The 22,936-nt window shown below is 37.7% G+C and overlaps 1 protein-coding gene across 1 annotated transcript in view; it reads right to left on the bottom strand.

Moving 5' to 3' along the window:
• Positions 1–22,936, bottom strand: part of TBC1D5 (TBC1 domain family member 5) — a 491,706-nt gene that overhangs the window by 238,515 nt on the left and 230,255 nt on the right. The window contains exon 6 of the mRNA XM_065398859.1: positions 14,608–14,674. Within this exon, the coding sequence (XP_065254931.1) occupies positions 14,608–14,674 (67 nt within the window). The remainder of the gene's footprint in view (positions 1–14,607; positions 14,675–22,936) is intronic.

Genomic DNA, 22,936 nt, shown 5'->3' with positions numbered 1-22,936 from the left:
AGGTTATCTTCTAGAGGGGTATCCCAGAATAAATGAATCTACAGGTGTACCTTGCATGGACCTGTGTACGCTCACTGCTTTTTTTAAATTGTGGGTTCTTTTGAAATTCCACCCACCCACCTACCTCTGGGAATCACTGTAACTGCGATAGTGACCCTAGCATCTTTGCAGGAAAAAAGGTGATGTGCCTTGCTTGTGCTTACTGTGGTTTAGCTGGAAATTCTCCAAAAAAGGGTCCAGAAGGGGGAAAAAAAATCTTCTGTTGCCTCATTGTGTTCCTTTTTCCTGACTCCTGTTCAGATCTTTTAAATATTTTTAAGTGTATTTCTGTATTTTTCCCTTAGTACCCAATAATTTGGAAAGTAATGGAAGCTTCGTCCTTCAAATAATTCCCAAGTGCTTTTTGTTTATTTGCTGATGGTCTGAGCCAGACAGGGACTGGGAAATGTTGGGCTGCCTCAAAGAACCCAAAATTGATTGATCAGGGGGACTGCTCTCATATAACTGCTCAAGGGTTTCCTCTGCCCATCTCTCTGATACCTATTTATTAACCTCCTGGAGATGATCTTTCCCCTTGGAGGAGAACTAACATGGGATCCACACAATGACCTGAAATCTGAGCGCAAGTGCCTGGACGCAAAAGGAAAGACTTTTGTTAAAGACTGCTGTGACCCACAGGAGAAGCTGCTGTTCACTGTTCATTGTAGCATGTTCTTTGCTGTGTGGTCCCACTGCTTGGTTGCTGAGCTTGAAGGAACAATGACTAGGCCCCATAAAGAATAAAAAGATGACTTACCCTTTTGGAAATTAAGGATCAGAAATCCTTATGGCATTCGCTTGCTCTGCTGAGGCCTAAGCAGCAGCAGCTGCACCATCTTCCCACTGCCTATGTGCAGCTGGAAGGGGAGCAGAAGCATTATAAGTACTATGATCGGCAACAATGGTTGCTAAGCTGAAACTACTTTTCGCATGAAGCTACTCCAGGAGATGGAATTCACACCACAAGAAAGTGGAGTCCACTCAGATAGTAGGAGCAGCTCCATTTTATCCATGGCTGCTGAACTACAGGGACAGCCTGCCATACCCTGCCACCTGGCTGAGATTAGGGTGTGAAGGAGGGATCCAGTGTGATCCTTTCCCAAGCTGGGGTGAATTGAGTGGCTCTGTAAAACTTAAAGAAAAAAGAAAGTACTATACCTTGTAGGAAAGGAGGGAGAATAATGGGCAGAATTTTACTTCTATTTCAGGAGTGAGTGAGGTTCCGTGGCCTGCAATGATCATAATGGTCCCTTCTGATCTTAAAGTCTACGAGTTTATAGTTTTGACCTAGGCACTCTGGGTAAAATTTTCACACATGCTGGCCTAAGTGACTTAGGCTCCTAAGCCCCATTTTCATAAGTGGCCTTGGCATCTGGGAGCTTAAAACTTATTAAAAGTCAATGGTACTTTGTTTCTATGTCACTTAGGTGCTTTTGAAAAAAGAAATGTTACCCTCTTTGCCTTTTCTGCATCACTGAGATGGCAGAGTAGCAGGAGACTGCGAAGTCTCAGAGAGGAATTATTTCTCTGAAATCCAGTCCAAACGATGTAATTAGGAGCCAAAACAGAGAAGGATAAGAATATTTTGTTCTGGTAAGTAATTCTGGCGTTTATTGAATAAGGATTTTCTACTATTCTGAAGAGGACACGGTTTGGTTGTTGTAGTTCTGGAAGGGGAGCTGAAAGGGAGACTTTTCAATGAATAGAGCTTAGCTCCTATGCCAGCAGCTCCCAGATCTGCTGCTGACTCCAGATCTACAACATAATGGAAAACCTGAAGTAAAATATATGGACATCAATATGCTAAAGAATGTGGCTTGAGCCTACCCAAAGACACTATGACATAGATAAGTTCTATTCAGATAGATCAAAAGGAGAAAGAGGAAGGGAGAATCGAAATCCTACTAATCCACATCAGGTAACTGTTGTAGGATATGGAACATAACATTGTACCCAAAAATAGGACCGTTCTATGATCCTGTTGATTTACATGAACACATGTCCTAGGAAGTCTACTAGCTACAACAAGGAGTCTTTACACAGTATAGTATTCAAACAAGGTAGGATTTCATATTGGACACCAGGCATTAAAATCAGTGGAAGTAAAGAGGTGGAAATTAAGAACATCAGCAAAATGGGAAAAGCTTGAGCATTAGGACTGCAGGTGCCAAGATCAACCAGATAAACACTGTTATCTATAATTGCTTCATTTTTAGCTTAAATCACAGGTAATGAGGGAACTCGTACTATCTAAAAGGCAATTAGGAACTGTACACGGCTCTTCTGCTTCCTGTATCTGGAAATATTTTAAACTTATTTTTATTTAAAGATTTTTTTTTCATTATGAAGCACAACAGTTTAATCCTTAAAACAATATTCAGATAACAAATGTTACACACAGTAGCCCAGGAGAGGATATTATAACACTACTGTTGGGGCTCAAGCATTTACACTTAGATTCCAGATCATGATCTATATCCCAGGCTGGTTCCCTGCTCTGGGCCACTACTCAAGTGGGGGGGAAAAAGGATCCCCAGCAGAATGACCCCAAAGAAATGGGTTAAAAAAAAATTTAAGCAATGCTGTTACTGTCAGAAAAAAAGATGTGAAGTACCACAATGTACCTGGGCCCAGTAAACCTGATTTGCCATTTTTATTCAGTTTACTTATTTAAAATGTTTTTATTTAAATTTGTTGAGACCCCAACTCAACCTCCACAAGCACCCAATGAAGCAACAAGTTACTGATGCTATATGCTGTCAGACTAAATGATTTCCCTAATTATTGTGCCTTATGCTCTGCAATTTGAGGTCATTATTGATGAGAAAATCTGAATATCTAAATGTAATATTTACATTTAAATGAAAGCAACAGCTCTTGTCAAACATACAGCTCCTGCATGCATCCAAGAAACACACAGAATTTGTTTTATTTATGACAGCATAAAATGGCATTTTAAAAAGGGGAAGTAGCAGAAAGCAATGTGATGAAAGTACAGGCGTTTACTGCACAAAAATGGGAAAATAAAAAGAACGGTATTTTTGAGGACCACTCAACAAGTATATAGAGCAAAACAAACCTGAAACAAAGATAGTTTATTCACCCTCAAGCACCACCTTCCCCATCTGGACTAGTGACTGTTTTTGCTTGGAAAATACAATTATTTTTCCTGTTCTGTCCAGAACTTCCACACAGATGTAGCATGCGGAGAAAATCTTGGGTCCGCTATGAAGTCATATTAATCGAACTCAGGTCTCATTTATCTACCTACGGTACTTATATGATCCCCATTTAGGCACTTGAAGTGCTAAGCACTCAGAAAATCCCATTGCTCTGAGAAAGAGCTGCAGAGACCATGAGAGAAGAGAGGTGAATGGCACATACGTCCCTAGTTCCTGCATGGAAGAGAGACAGATACTCTTTATAACTGAGGTAGGAGAGAAGGCAAGTGAGGACCTTGTAGCAAAAACTTTGAGAATTCCAATTACTAGTAAGAAAGCTGTATTTTTCACCATCATGACCTTGCATTGCTAGTTCTCCTCATTTAAGTAATGACCACAAGTCCACTGCCAGAAGAATACAGCTGAGTGCTTTATTTTTTGTATACGCTTTTCTACAGCAATCACTGTGGTATCAAGAACTCTTCATAAACATCAATATATTAAGCATATGAGGTACAGAAATGTCCTCATTTTTACAGATGGGAAAACTGTGGCAAAGGGAAACAGAGCAATCTGTCCAAGGTCAAGCAGGAAGTCTGTGGGTGGTACTATGTTTCAAGCTATATTTAACTGTTCTGCAAATCTTAGATAACATGACAAAAGAAGACAGAAGCAATAATGACCAAATAAGCTCCAGGGAGGATGCTGTCTCGTCTCCTGTCAAGTTCTAAGCTCATTCTACTAAAGCCTTTTCAACCACCTACTCAGGACAGGGAAATTCATCAACTGATAAGCACAGGAACCTGCCATAATGGATCAGACCTGTAGTTCATCCAGTATCCTATGACAGTGGCTAACACCAGATGCTTCAGAGGAACCTGCAGGAGACAGATGTGGGGTAATTTGCTAACCTCATCCCAAACAGGTCTCATTCTGATCTCTAATAGTTAGAAGTTGTCTTTAGCTCTGAAGCATAAGGTTTAATATCCCTTCAAAAATTTGTTAGCATTAACTATAAGAACTTTGGTTATTCTTGTTAGCTATATATATATATGTACAATCTCCTTTCAAATCTCCCGAAGATCTTGACCTTAGTGACATGTGGCAATGAGATAGGGATGTGGCAGTGAGTTGCACAGCCTAATTACACAATGTGAAAAGTAAGTTTTTAATTTGCCACCTTTTGATTTAATTGAATGCCCCCTCCTCCTTGTGTTATTAGACAAGGAGAACAGAAGCTCCTGATCTACTTTCTCTATATCACTCATTATTTAATATGCTTTTATCATGACCCCTCTTATTCATCTCCTTTCTAAGGCAAATAATCAGAACTTTTTCCAATCTGTTATGAGGGTTTTTCCATGCCCCATATCAATCAAATCACATTGCCCTTCTCTGAACCCCCAGCAATATCCTTTTTGAGACTGGGGTGCCAGTACTACGCTGATATTCCAGATGAGGCCACACCACTGATTTCTATAATGCATTATAATATTTTCTGTTTTGCTCTTCATCCCATTCCTTGTACATCCTAACATCTTGTTTGGCTTTTTTTGACTGCAGTTGCACATTGAGTAGAGGTGTTCATTGAGCGGTCTACAAGGATGCTCAAAGAGCAGTATCCACTCAGGAAAGTTATTTAGAACCATGTAAGGTATACAAGTATATTACTTTTTTTCCCTCTCTGCATTTATCAACATTGAACTTCACTGTGTTGCCCATTAACCTAGTTTGGTTAGGCTCCTCTGAAGTTACTCAGTCCTCACTAACCTAAATAACTTTGTCATATCTGTAAATTTTGCTACTCACTGCTCACTCCCCTTTCCAGATCATCATAACTGGCAGCATTGAAACTAGTAGGGGACCTTGAGAAACATTTTGTCAAGAAGAAAATTTACCATTTAATCCTAGTCTTTGTTTTCTTCCTCCCAGCCAGTTTTTGATCCATGACAATACTTTGCCTCTCACCTCATGACTACTTAGCTAAAGAAGCCTCTGTTAATGGATTTTGTCAAATGCATTTGAAAGGAAATAAGTTATAATCACTGCTTCTCCTTTATCCACTAATTTATTGACACACAAAGAATTTCAAGTGATTTGAGAGAGAGAATTTTGACTGACACAAAATGTGCTGGCTAGACCCTATCATAGCATGGTGTTACGGGGGGATTAATTTTTTTTTTTCAACCAACTTGCCATTTACAGATATAAGGCATGCCTGTCTAATTCCCCTGTCTAATTCCCCAGATCACCCTTAGAGCCCTTTGTAAATAAAGGTACCATCTTTGCTACCCTCCAGTCCTCTGGAACAGAAGCCATTTTAATAAGCTGTGTGAGGTCACCACCTGGAGGACCTTGCACACTTTTTATTAGCATTGCAGAGTCACTTTTTTTTAATTAGTGAGTCCTCCAGGTACCACTAGTTCTCCTGAGTTAATATTCAGGCAACAAATAGGTCTAACATTAAATTTGTTGTTTCCCACTTCTTGTATTTATATCTACTAGTAAACTATTATCCAGGCCCCAAGTACTTCCCTTATGTCCTCTTGTTATACCAATACAAACACCTGCTTTTCAAGATGGTCTAAAATTGTAGTGTTTTGTAGATGCTAATAATGAAAGTTAAAAGTTACAGCTCTGACAATCATCAAGCTAAAGAGAGAGTCACACAGGAAGGGTGGAGGTGCAACTGTGCTGCTAGAGGGTACCAACATTTCTGTATTTCTCTTTGTTGACACCTGCCTCACTAGAGATAGTCTGCACTTGTGTAACTAGGGCACAGAAGAATCATCAGAAAAGAATTATCTTGCATCAGAGATCTCATTACAAGAGTTTAAAAAAAAGTGTTTACACACATTTGCAATTTCAAAACATTTATGCAACTGACTGTATGAGGACATGCAGGGTGACTCAATCAATTACAACTTGTTTTAGTTCATGAGCATATTGCAGTCTTACTGGTTAGAAAGACATAAAAATGTCCCCTCTCTCTCTCTGCAAATCTATTCATTTTGACACCATCATCATGTCCAAGTGACTTAGTGATTTCATGAAACAAATATTCTATTTTTTCCCTGTTAGTTCAGATTGGTTTTATTCAGCAGGTTAAATTAGAGGAATTCTTACGTTGCAAAGATGATGCTTATTGCTCTTCAGAATTATTTCAGTTTTACACTATTTTTGGAAAATTTTCTGTTCAAACTTTTTGAACTAACAAACTAATCAGTCCTCAGCTCTTTTATATACCTTACATATAACTTCAGCATTGTAGTTTGTTTAGCAAAATGAAATTACTAATCATATTTACTTTCAGCAGAATCTATATGAAAACCAAGTTATCTTGGGTAAGCTGCAGTAGTTCTGTTGCAACTTGTAATACAGTACTCCTCCATTTAAAATCCTACTGGCTGCAATGACACCTAGTGCTGAGAAAGGAATTGATCATCTGCAGGCTCCCTTGCTGCTAAAGTCAGCCAACAACTCACTCATGGTTCTGCAGCAGATGTTCTTGCTTTTAGGTCACTAAGAACCTTATGGACTAGTTTTCCTCTCCAAGGAGCAAACGCCAGTATGATTAAGATCTGAAAATGTGCAACTCAACGCCAAGAAGAATGTAGTGCCATTTATCTGTCAATTTCAGTCACATTGGCAGAAAGATGATTTGAGCTTTGAGTTTTAAAGGAATCCTGATACTGCATTACTTAGACCTGCTGTGCTTAAGAACTTTTAATAAATATTTTAATTCATGCTCTTTTTAGTAATGAACAGTTGTCAGACTGTGTAGGATATGGGGGATTTATAAAAAGTTTTAAATCCCAAGACAATGACATTAATGCACAGAGTTTATTTATTTATTTACTTAAAGATGAATAAAAGACTGGTGGTGCTTACTATAAATTAGAACATTTTTTTTTTTAATTCTGCAAATAGGACAAGACTGACCCCAAATGCTATGCAGCTTATTTACAGTTTTTGTTCTTCATCAAAACCCTTTCATTAAACTGTGTTTTGGAAGATGATGTTTATCAGTTAAATGCATTTTCTGTTCCCTCCTCTTACCACAAGTGTCTCCTCCTTCAGATTTCAGAACAAACAGTAATCTATTATTGTGGTTTTCAATTTTGCTGGGGTTTAGGAACATTTTAGCAACCAGTGCAATGTTTTTCACTCACATGAACTACATTTAACCACTGTGGTTACTGTGTGCATACAGTAGATCAACAACTGGAATATATTTTGCCGATTAAGAAAAAGTCATTTGTATCTGTGATTACCAAAGAACTTCTTTGCAGTATGTTCTATGGTTTATCTAAATCATTCCTGTACATCTAGTGGTACCATTTATATCTAAAAATCATCAGTAAGTTATATTGTTTCCAACCAATGTTATACCAGATTCATTACACTGTATGTGTGTGTCAAACTAAGTGCTATTTCCTTGGTCACTCTTCTCAGTGGACTGTCTGCTACAATTTTAGGCAAAAGGTGTATTGATATCTACTGCATTTTATTTCTATATTGAGACATTCATCATAATATTTAGCTTCAGCTTGATCCTTGTAAGGACAAAGTTCTCTGTTCCACCCTTGGATGTTGTATGTATCACCATCTCTTACTAAGGTGAGGCTGGTGCAAAGAGATGGGACTTGAAGTGCTTGCTAAACAAAGGAAGACCTGAATTCATTCTGACTTCGTGTGTCAGACTTCCACAGCTGAGCACCTTTCTTATTTACTTACGTTACAGGAGCACTTAGGGTATGTCTACATTGCAATGAGACACCCGCAGCTGGCCCAGCCCAGCTAACTGGGGCTAAGGGGCTGTTTAATTGAGGTGTAGATGTTTGGGGGTCAGCTGCAGACCAAGCTCTGGGACCCTCTCCCCTTGCAGATCCCTAGAGCCCGGTCTCTAGCCTGAACCTGAACGTCTAGACCAAAATTAAACAGCCCCTTAGCTCGAGCCCCACAAATCTGAGTCAGCTGGCACAGGCTACCTGTGGGTTTTTAATTGCAGTGTAGACACAGCCTTAGAGATTTCACCCAGACACCTTCCACCAAGAATGCCTTATTGATGGCTTTCTTATGGGTACAAATAGTTTCAACTAATGTCCCTGAAAAGTGCTGAACTGGTGTTTCATGAACAGACCCATTTCACTGAAGTGTCTGAAATCAAAGTGGGAGAGGAAACTGACCGTTAACGGAAAAAAGTAGTGTAATAATTTAATTAATATGGGGAAATGAAAGATAGGGAAAGGAATACCCTTTGCCAGATGTTTACAAGCCAACCATTACATTCTTCTTATGGAACCAACAGTTTCCATGTTATCAGCTCTTTTTTGAACCAGAAAACTAAAATCAATGATAGACCCTGATTCAATACGATCAGATACTAGGGACTCACTTACTGGGCGCACACAGTGAACAACTGAATAATTCATGAAAAACACAGTCTCACAATACTATGACACCTGTACACACTGTACTTTTCCTGTACGAAAAAATAAAAATGGTAAAAATGCTTTCTGGGGATGTGAGAAAGGCAATGCCAGTCCTTGGTTTTTCTCCTTTTACCATCAAACTCTCAAGGAGCACTTGTGGATAAATGATGATTTTGGCACCCGATTCTTCTCATAGGCTCTGATCTCCAATTGAGAACTTCTCAAGCATGTTAGTTTACACTCACCCTCCTATTTCTAACCACTTACCCATGTCCTGTACCCAAAAGGGCAACTAGAGTGGAGGCCTGCACTACCTTCTCTGCTTCACAGAAAATAAAGAGCAGCTCCACTACTTAGGAAGAACAGAAAGCACCTGCCATGAGTGCTTGCTAAAGTAGTTAGAGCCAAGTGTTGAGTGTTGAGACAAGATGCCTCAATTGAGGCTTCTTCCTTCTTGGTTTAAAAAGGTAGAAATTCCTCTAGTGGAGTGGCCAGGAAGAGGTTTGTACAGAGGAGATCAGCTGTGGAATAAAGAATCTGGATTTAAAAAAAGTGACAAGCTATATCCACATGAGAAAAAGGAGCCATATTCTTGCCTGCAGATGGTTAAAAAAAAAAAAAAACCCAGTGAAGACAACCAAGGAGGATTGTGAGGATGGGAGAGAGCTGCACCCAACATGATGAGAAAGGAAGGGAATTTCTGAAATGATTTAGAGAAGAATGCAAATCTTCAAAGCTCTCTGCAGGAAATGTCAGAGGGCCTTTTAAGGACTCCTGGTATTCAGAGAAAAATCCTATAAGGAGAAAACCAGGAGAAAATGAAAACAGGAGTGCCCACACGTGGAGATGAAGTGACAGAAACCAAACAGGCCACCTCCACTAAGAGAAGGTTAAAGGCTATCAAATGTAATGATTCAAAAGGATCAGAACAGAGGACTACAAGGAGAGATTGAGGTTGTACAGACAAAATCAAATCTTAATTGGGAGGCCTTGTGGCCAGCAGGGAACCAAACTGAGAAGCCATCTATTTCAGGTTTCTTGGTAAGGTGAAAGCTTTGTGGGGTTGGGATAGCCTGACTCTTCGATCTTGGAAACAGAAGGGTGGACAAGGAAGCGTAGCTCTGAAAGGAACTTCCTTGTAGAAAGATAGGAGCCCAGTAGGCCTTCTGCTCTAATTTTTAGTCTGAGCTATGTGAAAAAACATAGGAACAATCTCTTGGTGTTCTTTATGGAGGACATAGAAGGCAGGAGGAGAAAAGGGGCAACTGTAATGGCAGAGGGCTCCAGATTTGCCTCCATTTTCCTCTTCTCTAGGAGATCTTTGGCCACATGAGAAAAAGGAGCCATATTCTTGCCTGCAGGTGGTTTTAAAAAAATCAGTGAAGACAACCAAGGATGATTGTGAGGCTGGGAGAAAGCTGCTTCTTAGCAAGGGAGGACAAGAGGTACACAAGATGGGAGCACTGTGCAAACTAGCCTTATGACAGACAGCTGGAGAGGGATGGAGAAATGGAGACACAGCTTATCTCTCTTGCTTCCTTTCTTTGGTGTGTACTCCATAGGGATTCTAGTAGCTGGTTGGAGCACAGGAAAAACACTCAGCCAGCAGGACCAACCTGCAGGGAGAGAGGAAACAACTGAGAAGCAGAGCCTGTCAAGAAGAGGAAGATTGTGTGCCAACATCTTTTCATACCCAGATCATCTCTTTGCCTGAATAATAGCAGAAAGAGGGACAAGATGGGTGAGGTAATATATTTTATTAGTTAGAGAGACATAGATACAAAAACACTGCATATAGCAGAAAGAGGAGCACACAGTTTCTGCACATCCCAGAACTTTGAATGATCAAATGTTGTCATAGAAATTAGTCCCCACTAAAGAAAAGGTTTGTTGGGATATATTGGGAATCTAGAAATTACAGTCATGTATGATTCAAAAATTTATTCAGAAATTATTTAAGCATATTGGTCATAAGTCTCAGAATCATAACATATGTTAATCAACAAAAAAGTATGAAAAGTGAGCTTTTTCAGTCCACATCTTTATTAGCAGTACTAATGTACGAAAACTCCTTTGAAGAAAATAAGTGTCCTTGAGATGTTAGATTCTATACAGACAAAATGAATATCTGCATCTATAGCTCTCCCTAAAAGTAACTATTAAATCATTAAAATAAATTTAGAAAAATAGCCTGTAAAAAAAGTTTTAAAATACTCACCTTCATTTTATTTCATAGGTCACTGTTATACCATCTAATAAGATAATTAAAAACATGCAAGCAGCTGGTACTGCGGCTAAACAGATTAATGTAATAGTCTGTAGTCACATGTGCTGGCAAGGGGTTCACCTCTTTGGCGAGGAGGGGGTCAGCTGCCCTTGGGAAGTAGAGAAAGACAATATTTCTACTTTCCAGTGGCACTGTATCACAGATAGTGAGGTTAGAGTCCAGCTTAAATTGTTGGCCAAGTGAACAATTTGCACACCTAGCAAAGGCTTCCATTGTGGTGGTATAACACCACAACAGTGTTAAGATCAAACACACATTTAATGGAAATAACAAGTTCTTCCAAAATAATCAAATTCAGTTTTTATTAATGATAAGAGCACTCAAATACTAAAAAACCCACAAACAATCCACATGGTTTAAACGTTACCATTAGTGAACTTCAAGCTTTCAATGATATTTTACAAAAATAGACTATTTAAACACATCTTACTCTACTAATGCTTCTTTTCAAGCACACACAGAATAATCTGAATCAGAAGCTGAAGATCAACTAACAAATTCTCTACCACCTAACCAGGATGTATCCATAAAGTTCCCAGAATATTTAGAAATGTCCCAGTCACACATACTTCCCGTTTCCACTGCTTAATTAGCTAGGAGAAAACACCCACTTATCTAAATGTAAGGAGAATTAACTACATCCGCTATAACAAATGCAAACAAGATCCACACACCCTAAAAAGATACAGACTATGTATAAAATATTTTAAGTAACAAATATTAAGGCAGCACCATCAGTATAGCTGTAGTTAAAAATCAGACATACGAACCTTTAATTGATGATGAATATTAACTCCATGCTAAAACTTTTAAACCTTTTATTTTCAAATTTTGTTTAAAACAACATGTTCTTGGGATTAATTATACAACAGGGAAAAATGTTAGTAGTGCACTTTCAAACGCTCTAAAGCACCTGTAATTACCTATCTGTTTTTCCTAAATCAAACTCGAATGCAACTACTGTTGATACTTAAAAGAAACATTTTTTAAATGTACAAGGAAATTTGTTTCTTCCAAGGAAAACTTTCAGTTGCACTTAGTGCACATCAGCTAACTGCACATATGACACTTGCATTGACCCAAAAGACTACTGCCTGTTAGAGACTTTGTTAATGGGTTACTGACCTAAGTATGGTGCACTGTAATAGAACGGTCAGGAGCTGCTATAGTCTATCAAATTAGTAATTTACTCAAGTAAATAATTTTACTCAAAATAATATTCATTTAAAAATGTTCTCTGATGGAATTACATCCTTGAAGGATACTTGGACAGCATGGAAACAGATTAGTAAACAAATAACATGTATGTACAGGTAAAATCTTTACCACCATTATGTTTCAATGTAGTTTAAAGAGACATGGGTGAAGTGATATCTTTTATTAGACCAAATTCTGTTGGTGAGAGACAGCAGCTTTCAAGCTCTGTGTAAGCTCGAGCGCTTTTCTCTCTCACCAACAGAAGTTGGTACAATAAAAGATATTACTTCACCCATCTTGTCTCTCTAATATCCTGGGACCAACACCACTACAACAACACTGCACAAAATCAATGTAGTTTAACATTCATGTTTTCTTGCTTATCAAGTTTTTGTCTGTTCACCTTAACATAGTCACAGCTCTGTGCTGCATGTTATCAATGCTACATTCAAACCGATCAGCAAATTTACAGTCAGTCTTGTTATATGGTAGGAGCCACTTGCCACTGAGCAGAAAACATTCATTTCACAACTTAAATACTGTAATGCTACTTAATAACAATGCTGATTTGCCAACTATTCAAAGCCAAAGTTTTTTTTTTAATATACTGTATTACCTTATCTTGCCTCTAATTATAATAATAAATTAATACTCTGACACTGCAATAAATATTTGTTAACTTCAGTGGTAGTTTTATAAAGTTGTGTTGGAAACATCTCTTTCAGAATGCACTTACCATTCAGTAGCGGTGTGACCAAAATACTATTATATTTACTCCTAGGGCTGGGGGAGAACAAAGGACAACTTTGTGCTCCCCAATTCCCCAGCATAACTTAGAGCAATGCCAGGGCTGCTCTGTTACATTGGCTTGTAACAGCCCCAAGGACCTGATAGGACAGCCAGGTACTGACAAGATGAAGTGTGTGTTATAGGTATGCCCCTCCCTCCCTTGGTTCACCCTCTACACCCCTAGGCTGGAAGACAGTGACACAGCGCAGCCTTTACCCAAGCAAAGAATTCTTAACACAGGAGGAATCCCTTGCTGTCCCTTTAGCGCAGCTTTATGGCATCCTCATGGCTCAAGCAGTGCAAAGGGGGCTTAGTGTGGGCCAGAATCTTGCCTGTAGGACTTGACTCAGATTGCAATTCCTTTGTGCAGAAATCTTTACTTTATGGGCCCCATCCTGCAAAGTGCAGGGTACTCTCAACTCCCAAATGAAACACTCTCCTTTCATGTTATAATCTGGCAGTTGAGATCAGCTGAGGTGCTTGAGATAACAGCTTCCACACTTAAATGTCCTGAAGATAATGGCAGCATGTTCTCAGTCAAGAGCCCTCAACTTCTGAGTTCACTCTCCTTGCTGATCCTTCAGGATGATCTTCAGGGATTGCTGCAAGGTCTATCCATTTACATTGGTTTTTGTTTTTGTTTTGCCTGAGAGGTTTAAAGATCTTTTTTGGGTAGAGATTTTGAACCCTTTAGTTAACATTGGCTAAGTTTGTTAATAATTATTTCTGTTATTCATTTTGATATTTTGTATTTGTTCAGAGAATCTCATTAGCACATTGTATAAATAAATCTGAAAGACTTTGATGATTAGCATGGCTTTACTTACTGCACATTTAAGAATCAGATTTCGTTATGCAGACATATAATTTAAACTGTACTTGTACCAAAACTATGGATTTTCCCAATCGTGGATGGTTCTCAAATGTTAATTTAATAGTGGAACTGGCTCTTTGTTTATATAAAGTCTGAAATGACACTTCTACCACTTTTAACCATTATCTAAGTTATCAACTAACACAGGAAGCAGCACTTGAATTTTTCTTCCTATTAGCTTTCTCTGTTTTAAAGTACAAACATCCTCAAACATTTATTCAAGCAAGATTCAAAGTTCTGATGACAACGCTAACAAAAAAGTTAACTTAGTATTCTGTTTTCCTTAAATGGTATTTCTAGTATTTATTACTAATTGAGATGCAATAGTGTCATGATTGCAGATGATAAAACAAAATTAGATATTACCAAACAATGTTTAATTCTCTTGTGAATTACAATTTAAGTGCTATTAGGCTCCCATGTGATCAGTAGATTCAGTGACTTTGCAGATCACAAAGATGATCCTGGTGAATTAAATATTGTATTAGCACGTAATTGAGCTTAAGTGACACACTTAGAGGTGAAAGACTTTGGTACCATCACTTGAAAAACACACTTCATGGACATGTGAGCCTTTTGTTGTTGAAATGTTTAACTAGCTTGCTCCCTCTAACAAGATATGCTCCGCAAATCAATCTGTTTTTTCACAGCATTCACTAATTCATCAGAAAAGAGATATCAAATCAATCTATTGAAAAAGCATGCTTCAGTTTAAGTTGTATAATATTCTCAAATAATCTCAGACTGCTCTTTGGCTTTAAGTAGGTGGTGATTCCCATTCTAGTCAAACAAAAATATTTTTAAAAATAGCAAACAAGTACCTACCTGTAAGAAATAAATGTTCCATCAGAGTCTAAGGCATGATGTGTTCTTCCATTCTCATGGGATCCTCCTAACAAACAAAAATGAAAAAAGCAGACCTTAGTCTTGAGACAAGGATATACATTGCTGCATTCAATATCAGTGTAAGGGCATATTTAAGTGATCTTAATCTATTTGGCAAATGTGTTTCATGGCTAAGAAACAGACAACTTTACCTGGATAGGTCTCATCCTTCCACCTTAAAGAAAGTTACTGATTGTAACTAGAGAGGACCTCAAGTCTCAAACTTCAGTTCTGGATATGAATTTTCCCAAACCTCAAAGGTGTTTGTATCTGGGGTTTTGAGTTTAACAACTAGAGACAAGCCTAAGTGAATAAGATGTTTTTAAAAGATAATGCCTAATAAAAATGGGTGAAAAAGAAATATGTTTTCCCTATCTGAAACATTTGTAACTAATAACAGGAGTACTTGTGGCACCTTAGAGACTAACAAATTTATTAGAGCATAAGCTTTCGTGGGCTACAACCACGAAAGCTTATGCTCTAATAAATTTGTTAGTCTCTAAGGTGCCACAAGTACTCCTGTTATTTTTGCGGATACAGACTAACACGGCTGCTACTCTGAAACCTGTCATTTGTAACTAAGTGAATAGTAAAATGAAGTCTTCTTTCCACAGAAGGCAGCCAGGGCGGTTAAAGTTTCCCTCACATTGCCTCAGTAACATGCCTCCAAGCAAGACAGACTACTTACAAAAGGGAGAGGGTGGTCCACCATCAATACCCCTGAATCTTTGATCTTTTCCCATCAAGACTGAGTTATGATGCTTATTCAAATAAAACACTTGTGCAAGAGGTATGGCCATATGGCCCAGTAAATAGAATTCCACACTGGGACTCAGGAGCCTTGGAGTCTACTCCTGGCTCTGCCACCTAGCTGCTGTGTGACCTTGGGCAAGTTACTTCACTTCCCTCTGCTTCCATTTTTTCATCTGTAATGGAGGCATAATGATACCAACTGGCTTTGTAAAGCACTCTGAGATCTCGGAATGAAAAGCCAAGAGCTAGGCACTACTATTACTAACTCATTTCATATAAGCCAATGACAAGTCAAATGAAAACTATTTTTCAGTAACTCATGCCCTAGGATAAAATAAAACTTATAACCAAGGCATCAAAGATAGTCTTTCTGAGCAATCCAGTCCCTCATCCCTCGACATGCTGGCATTTTATTTAAGAGTCAAAATGTGATACTGTACAAGGCTAGTTGTTGAAAAGGAATGGGATCTGATCCTAAGCAGCTTCTACTACCAGTTCAGAATTCTGGAATAAAGAGTTGCTGCCCCTTTGATACTGTCCTACCTATTGAAGAAATACCTGTGAACTCTTTAGTTCTCACATCTTTGGAAAGTATATTTAACACAAAAGAAAAGAAACTGCTCTACGTATATATTATAAAGTCATAACTATTTTTTCTTAAACCTTGCACTAAGTAGGGAAGGGTTTTGAGGCTGTCAGTTTCAGAATCAGAGATAAAAGTGATTTCACTTAGGAAATCAGATCGTGCATTCCCCAGTTGCAAAAGCTGCTTACCCTTGCCAGAATGAAGACACATCTTCCTGCTGACAAGTTTGCACTCTGCTTAAAATTTTATTTTTAATTGAAGATGAATTTTTGTTAATAAACATCTTTATTTTCAGCTGTAAAACAATTCTAAGTTTAGTTTATATAAAACACTTGTTTATTACTATTAACAATGCAGTGTTTTATGCTTAGAGACAAGGAGAACGTAACAGACAAGTATTTGCTTACATTATAAGCCTGTAAATTCCTATGGCATGACTTTCAAATACCACGTTACATTCGGTTTTAGCATATTTAAAGCTTAATAATTTAATGATTTATACAATTTTAATTTGTACTTTCAAACCACTCTGAACAATCTGAGGTGCCACTGGAGATCATAACAGTGGTCCTGGTTAAGTCAAATAATAATTATAGAGCTTTCACTTTAAAGATGAGATTATTTTTAATTATTGAGTGAAGTACTTGAGGTACCATACTTATATAATTACACTACTCATTAAAAGGTTATTGAAAGCTGAAATGTAATTTTAGTGACAGCTACCTATTTTTCTTTGTACATGTTATAGATGACAGATAAGTCAAGAATACTAGTTTACTCAAAATTCCTTGCAGCTGTACTTGAGCTTTCAGGTATAGAAAATTTAAGCTGTGCTTATTTTGAAACTTTAAAAAAAATCTTATCTTAAAAATTATTTTGCTATATATAGAGAAAAAAATTCTGTTCACAGAGATGAGAGGAAGAAAATAGTGATAAACAGATATTTTTCTTCTGTTTAATGTCAGCAAATTCTGGTTCTACAATGTACTTTCTTTTCAAGCCCTATCCCCGAAAAAACAGAACACATCTGCAAGGCAGTGTCAGCTATTTTACTAGAAGACTGTTTTGTTTAACAAAATGAACACCCAGCGACAACACAAATATGGAAGACTGATTTTAGTCAAAATGTGTTTGCTGTGTAATGCAAACAAAAAAATTACTTAACAGATTGCAGATCTTGAGTATAAACGGGTAATCAACATACAATAAGCATTATACTATGCATTAAAACTATATATAATGCCACAAAAGACTCCGTTGCTTCTTTGCAACACTAAGGTTCACAACTCTTCAAACATCAAACCCCATCAGATTATTTTACTCCATTGGTATATATTCAATATCAAACTGATTCACGTAAAATTATTCTAATAATTAAGGGACGCTGACACTTGACAGCATAGAGTTTTTGGCCTCATAAAATATTAAGCCATTGACTCATCCTCAGTATTTTCATCCCTTCCACATGATGCTTCAAATTCAACTTATTCCTCCATTTTTCCAAAGGCCATTATCTTGTACAAATTAATCTTTTCTTTCTCACAATGAAAACTAAACAGAAGAGTAAATTTGTTTCATTAACAATATTAAAGCTAAGATTTCTGAGTTCGCTGCATAGGGAAAAAGCAATAAAGTTTTGAAGAGGGAAAAAACTGCTTTGTTCCTTCAATCCCCTAGTTGAAATTAATTATAGCAAATGTTTATGAAAACATCTGTTCCATGCAGTTATAAATTCTTAATTTTAGCATGGGCGATTCTAGGCTTCCTATTATTTTGAAAGAACAGTGAAAATTGAAAGGTTTACAAAAGAACAGGCGATTTGATTTTCTACAGCACGATATATGTAGTTTGCGATGTCCTGAGGATCTCTGCGGCAAAGAAAAACAACACAAAATACAAAAAGACTAGCTAAAACAGACAGACACAAATCAGAAAAATCTTCAACGGGTCTAACTTGACTGAAGGTGAAAAAATAAAAGTAAAACCAGACCAATGAACACCACAAATTAAGCCTGCACTACATAACCTAAGTCTATACAAAGTAAAATGTAATAGATATATTGATTTCTATCTTATGCATTTAATAAAGGAGTAAGAACAGAGTACACTTGACATTACCTATTTGTGTCAACAGAGGGTGCTAGAGAGTTTAAGATGATTCAGTAGCTGCTCCACTTCTGAAGCTCAATTGTTTGTATAAGATCCTAGGCTCTGATGCTCTCTTGGACTTTTTACATAACACCCTTGCAACTACAGTGTTAAATTCAATTTACACCAAATAAGCTTTTAAAATGATTAAATGGAGCAAGCTTGAAGCAGTGTACAGAAACTGAAAATAATGCCTTCAGCTAAAGAATTAAGTGCACTGCACTTCTGATATTTATAAAATAATTATTAGGCTAGAAAGTTGAAGAACATTTCACTCTGAGAAAGTTGTTGAAGTTGTCAGAAATAAAAATGATGCAACTTTTTGGTGAGCACGTTAGAGCAATCTTTTAAATTCAAACCTTCCCCCCCCCTTGTTTCTGAAGTAATTTAGGATCATTGACAGATGCATATGCATGCATTGCTTTGTAAAGATCTTTTGGTAGCATTTTAAATATTAATACTGTGCCAAAACAATCTTTGCCATAAATGAAAAAGATAATATTCTGGTAATGAGTGAACAGTTAAAAATTGTGCACCATGCTCACCAATGGTCAAGAACTCTTGCACTAGATGAAGTGTGTAATTTGTTAATCTTGCAAATTAACAAAGATGAGAGAAATTACCCTGAACATTGATATAGCTTTTGCACATTCCTAGAGAGAGATATTTTCCATATATATATTTGAGTTTTCAGCAAAGCGGACACTGGAGCAAGATATTCTACAGTACCCACGCATAGACTAGTTTTGCAACAGTGGAGGATGGTGACATCTGAAAGTGGGTAGGCAAAACTGACACATAAAGGTGCAGAATGAGAGCCTGTTTATAGCAGTAGGGAAAGATAGCATATCTGGTGAACAATATGGTAGGAAAATCTATCCTGAGAAGCTTCCACTGTTTTGCAGTTACTTATAAAAGAAAACATTTTGTACGGGCAAGAATAACCAGGATTGCAAAAAAACCAAGTACATATAATCCTGATCTGTCTTTTGGATTTCTACTTTGCTAGACTAAACTGGCATTTTGCAATGATGTATACATACAAAAGCATGGCAAAATGTAGGTACATAATAGATTACTGTGTTTTCTTTAAGCAAAAAAAAAATTTTTTGTTTTAAATAGTTTAACCAAGAATTACAAGCACAACTTTTCATATGCAAAATACGAAGATTTGAATGCCCAAAGTGCATTTGTGAAGGCAAAAACATGGCTAGGAAATGTACACAAAATAAAATAGGGGTGCATGAAATTGGGATAAAATTTAAGTGGAGTCTTCTGAAAATTTGACCCTTTGTCTCTCCAAGTTCATAATTATTCTACTCAAAGAATTTCAGTAGCACCACATTATAAAAAAGTTTGATCCTATTTTTGACTTTGTAACATCTTCCACGCTACCTCTTCTGCCTGAAACAGCCCCCACTTTCAGGGTGCTTTGCAATCAGACTGTGCAGTGGTAGGAGGAGAAGAGGACAAGGAAAGGAGAAACAGTCAGAAGGAAGGAGTAGCAGAAAAAACAGATCAACCAACGAGGGTAGGGGGGAAGAAGCTGTTTTCAATTATCCCCTCTCTTGTAGTTTCCACAACACTTTGTGGCTCTCTGACCTCTTTAAAACTCACTTTCAATTTTAAAAAAGTTTGGAGTTTTATTTTTGTAAATAGAAAAAGGATTTAAAGTAACAACTACAGATCCTCAAACTCCTGGGGGCAACCATGGCCAGATTTATGTGGGACAGAGATGGTGTTCAAATATACCACTTAAAAGTTTAAAATTTAAATTAAATTCAACAAAAAGTATCTTCAGAGAAGAGAGCGAGATTTATTATCTTTTAGCTACTCTTGTCTTTTACTTATCTACTAAGATAACCCTCCACTCCCAAAATTGAATTTTAAGTTGTTTTTAAAAAATATGTAAAATCATGAACCATATTCTAATGGAAAATAAGCCGTCCATGATGTGCCTGGGAAGGATTCTCAGGTAGTAGGTGTGCACCAATACTATATTAATGCACATGTAGTTGTGACTTAGTGTAAACCCTTTACAGGAAGAATGGGCCAAATTCAATGATGATGTTAACAGTGGTGTAACTGGTCAATGTATGGCTGTAAACAGAAAGTAATGTAATATGCACCGATTCAGCATTTTGTGGGAGCCGCACAGCACTGGCCAGCAGACATGCATACCTCTTCCAGTAAAAGTTTAGTCTGGGTATGCCAGGGTTCAGTTTGGTACCAGGAGTCCTGTGATTGCTGTTAACAGAAGATGAAATTAGATTATAGTGAATACGCTTTATCTCACCCCTTCTGGCCACACTGATTTTCTTGCTCCTCGTCTGTTTCAGGCATTGAACATCACATTGGTGCCAGTTATACTTACTGCTGTCAATCATTTACAACATGTAACTTAAACTAGTGTTTAGATCACCAATTAATTTGACTCAAACACTTCAGTAAGATTTAGTTCCATTTACTCCATGCTGCATTCAGCCCAGCATCAAGTGGACTGTCTGCAACCAATAAATAATGGCCACCTCTAAACCTCAAGAGAGTCCTTAGAGATCATAAAATGAGTATTTAGTGAAATAAAGAGGTTGTAGTAGTCTATTACAGCTATGGACAAGGCCATGAATAATCATACTTTTACAGAAAGAAAAATCTTAGAATCGGTCTGGAACTATTGCTATAAATTGCTATAACATGATGTACAAAATCTTGAGTGACTTACTGCTTGCATCCAGAATGTTGCAGCTCATTTTAATTTAAAATATAAACAGCCTGAAAGGTCTGTGAACAGTAAATTGCAATAATCCAGCCGAGATGTAATAAATAGGAGTTAATGACTCAGCATCCCCCTGAGACAACACTGGTCATACAGCTTTGCTTAGTTTTAGACATGCACAATCAGGGTATAAAAGGTGGTCTCTGGAGACCTTTTACTTTGATAATAGCAAAAACATACCACCACTTCCTTTTTAAATCTCAGGGTTACTATGGTTCTTTAGTGTACCCAATGTTTCTTCAATTGCACTCAATTTAAGACTACAAACTGTAAAATACAAGGATATGCAATCATTGTATTTTAGAAAAATAAATCCTAGTTAAATGTTTTCATTTGCAAACTGACCAAAAGGAATAATTGCTTCATGCCCCATGATTCTAATAAAGTCGGAGCCAAAAGGTTGACGATTGGATAGGACAGGCAGTTTTCTGCCTTCTTGATACTTTGTCAGACTTAGAAATTGCTATTAAATACTTAGAACAAAACTCTTATTGGCTAAAATAACTGAACACTTTTTACAGGAAACTAAACCTAGCACACTGGCAACTAAAATTGGCTTGGAAACAATGGGCCAGATTTTGAATCAAGTTGTATATCTTTGTAAATCTGGAGTAACAACTGAGCTACTTTGATTTACACCAACATAAGTTGAAGGAGAATCTGGCCTACTAAATTTATGTAATGCTTCTCCTATACTCCTATACCAATGGAATGCTACTCCTATACCAAAACTATGGTTCTCACAATATACCTATTATCTATATAAGAAGATTCCAAGACTGTCACTCTGTCTGTGTGTCATTCTGAAGCCTAGAATGTATGTTTAGTCAGTGTGAAACAAGGAAAGAGCTATAAGCATGGTTGAGTGCTCTTTTTGTTTAGAATATCATCTGGTTCAGTCATCCCTGGGATTTGTGATCTGTACTGTCTACTTTTTAAGTTCTCAGCCATTTTGACTTTATGAATTACTTCTGTGTGACAGCAGTGCTCAAAAGGTGTGAGGTCATAGATGGCACAGCCAAACTAAGGACTGGTGTCCCAACAGATGCAACAGCAGAGGAATCTTGTACCAAGGCATAAAGTCTAATGAACATGTAGACTGAGCTCCACGTAACTGAAGTAGAGGCACCCCTTAAAGCAATGCCATAGATGTTGCTTGCACTCTTGTGGAGCTCTTACCCCATGAGGAGGGGGGAGATTAGACAGATGACAGCAGAGCAAATTACAGCCCAAAATCCATTTTGAGATTCTTTGAGAGAATATAGCCTGAACCCTGACCCTTTCCACAATGGCAACAAATAGCCTAGGGGATTTGCAGATTGTTTTCATTCTCTGCAGGTAAAAGGCTAAGGCTCACTGAATGTCAAAGGAACAGAGCCCCCTTTCTTCTGAGGATGTGAGAGGTTTTGGGAAAAACACAGATAAGTGGATAGACTGGTTCAGGTGAAACAGTACTTTGGGGGTGAATTTAGGGTGCGCATGTAATGAAACATTGTTCTTATGGAATATAGTGTAAGGAGGATCCACCATCAACGCCCCGAGCTCACCAACCTTTCTGGCTGAGGTAATGGCTACCAGGAATGTGACCTGCAGAAGATTCAAGTCCCATTGAGAAGTAGGCTTTTTTATCGGCAGAAAGGTTTGAATTAGGCCTCTCCAGAATCTGCTAGTCAGTGGGTGTGAGAAGATCAAGCAGCTCTGTGAAGGTGGATGGTATGCACGGATTGCACATCTCAAGGAACTGATGGAAAAAAACCTGCTCTGTTAACGGAAATAATATAGTCCAGAATAAAAGGTATACCTGGGGCTTCTGGAGAAATATGTCTGATATTGCCAGAGAGAGAAATGCTTCCACCTGGCAAGTAACAATTCCTAGTGGAATCCTTCCTACTTTTAAAAAGGACATTCCGTACAGCTTCAGAACATGATTGCTCTAAAGATGATACCTCTTCAAAAGCTAGGCTCTGAGATGAAGCAGCTGGGGGTTGAGATGCCTGATCTTGCCA

Source organism: Emys orbicularis, chromosome 2, assembly GCF_028017835.1.
Source record: "Emys orbicularis isolate rEmyOrb1 chromosome 2, rEmyOrb1.hap1, whole genome shotgun sequence".
Lineage (NCBI taxonomy): Eukaryota > Metazoa > Chordata > Testudines > Emydidae > Emys > Emys orbicularis.
Note: the sequence above shows the minus strand (reverse complement) of the source record. Positions and strands in the feature narration are given on the sequence as shown.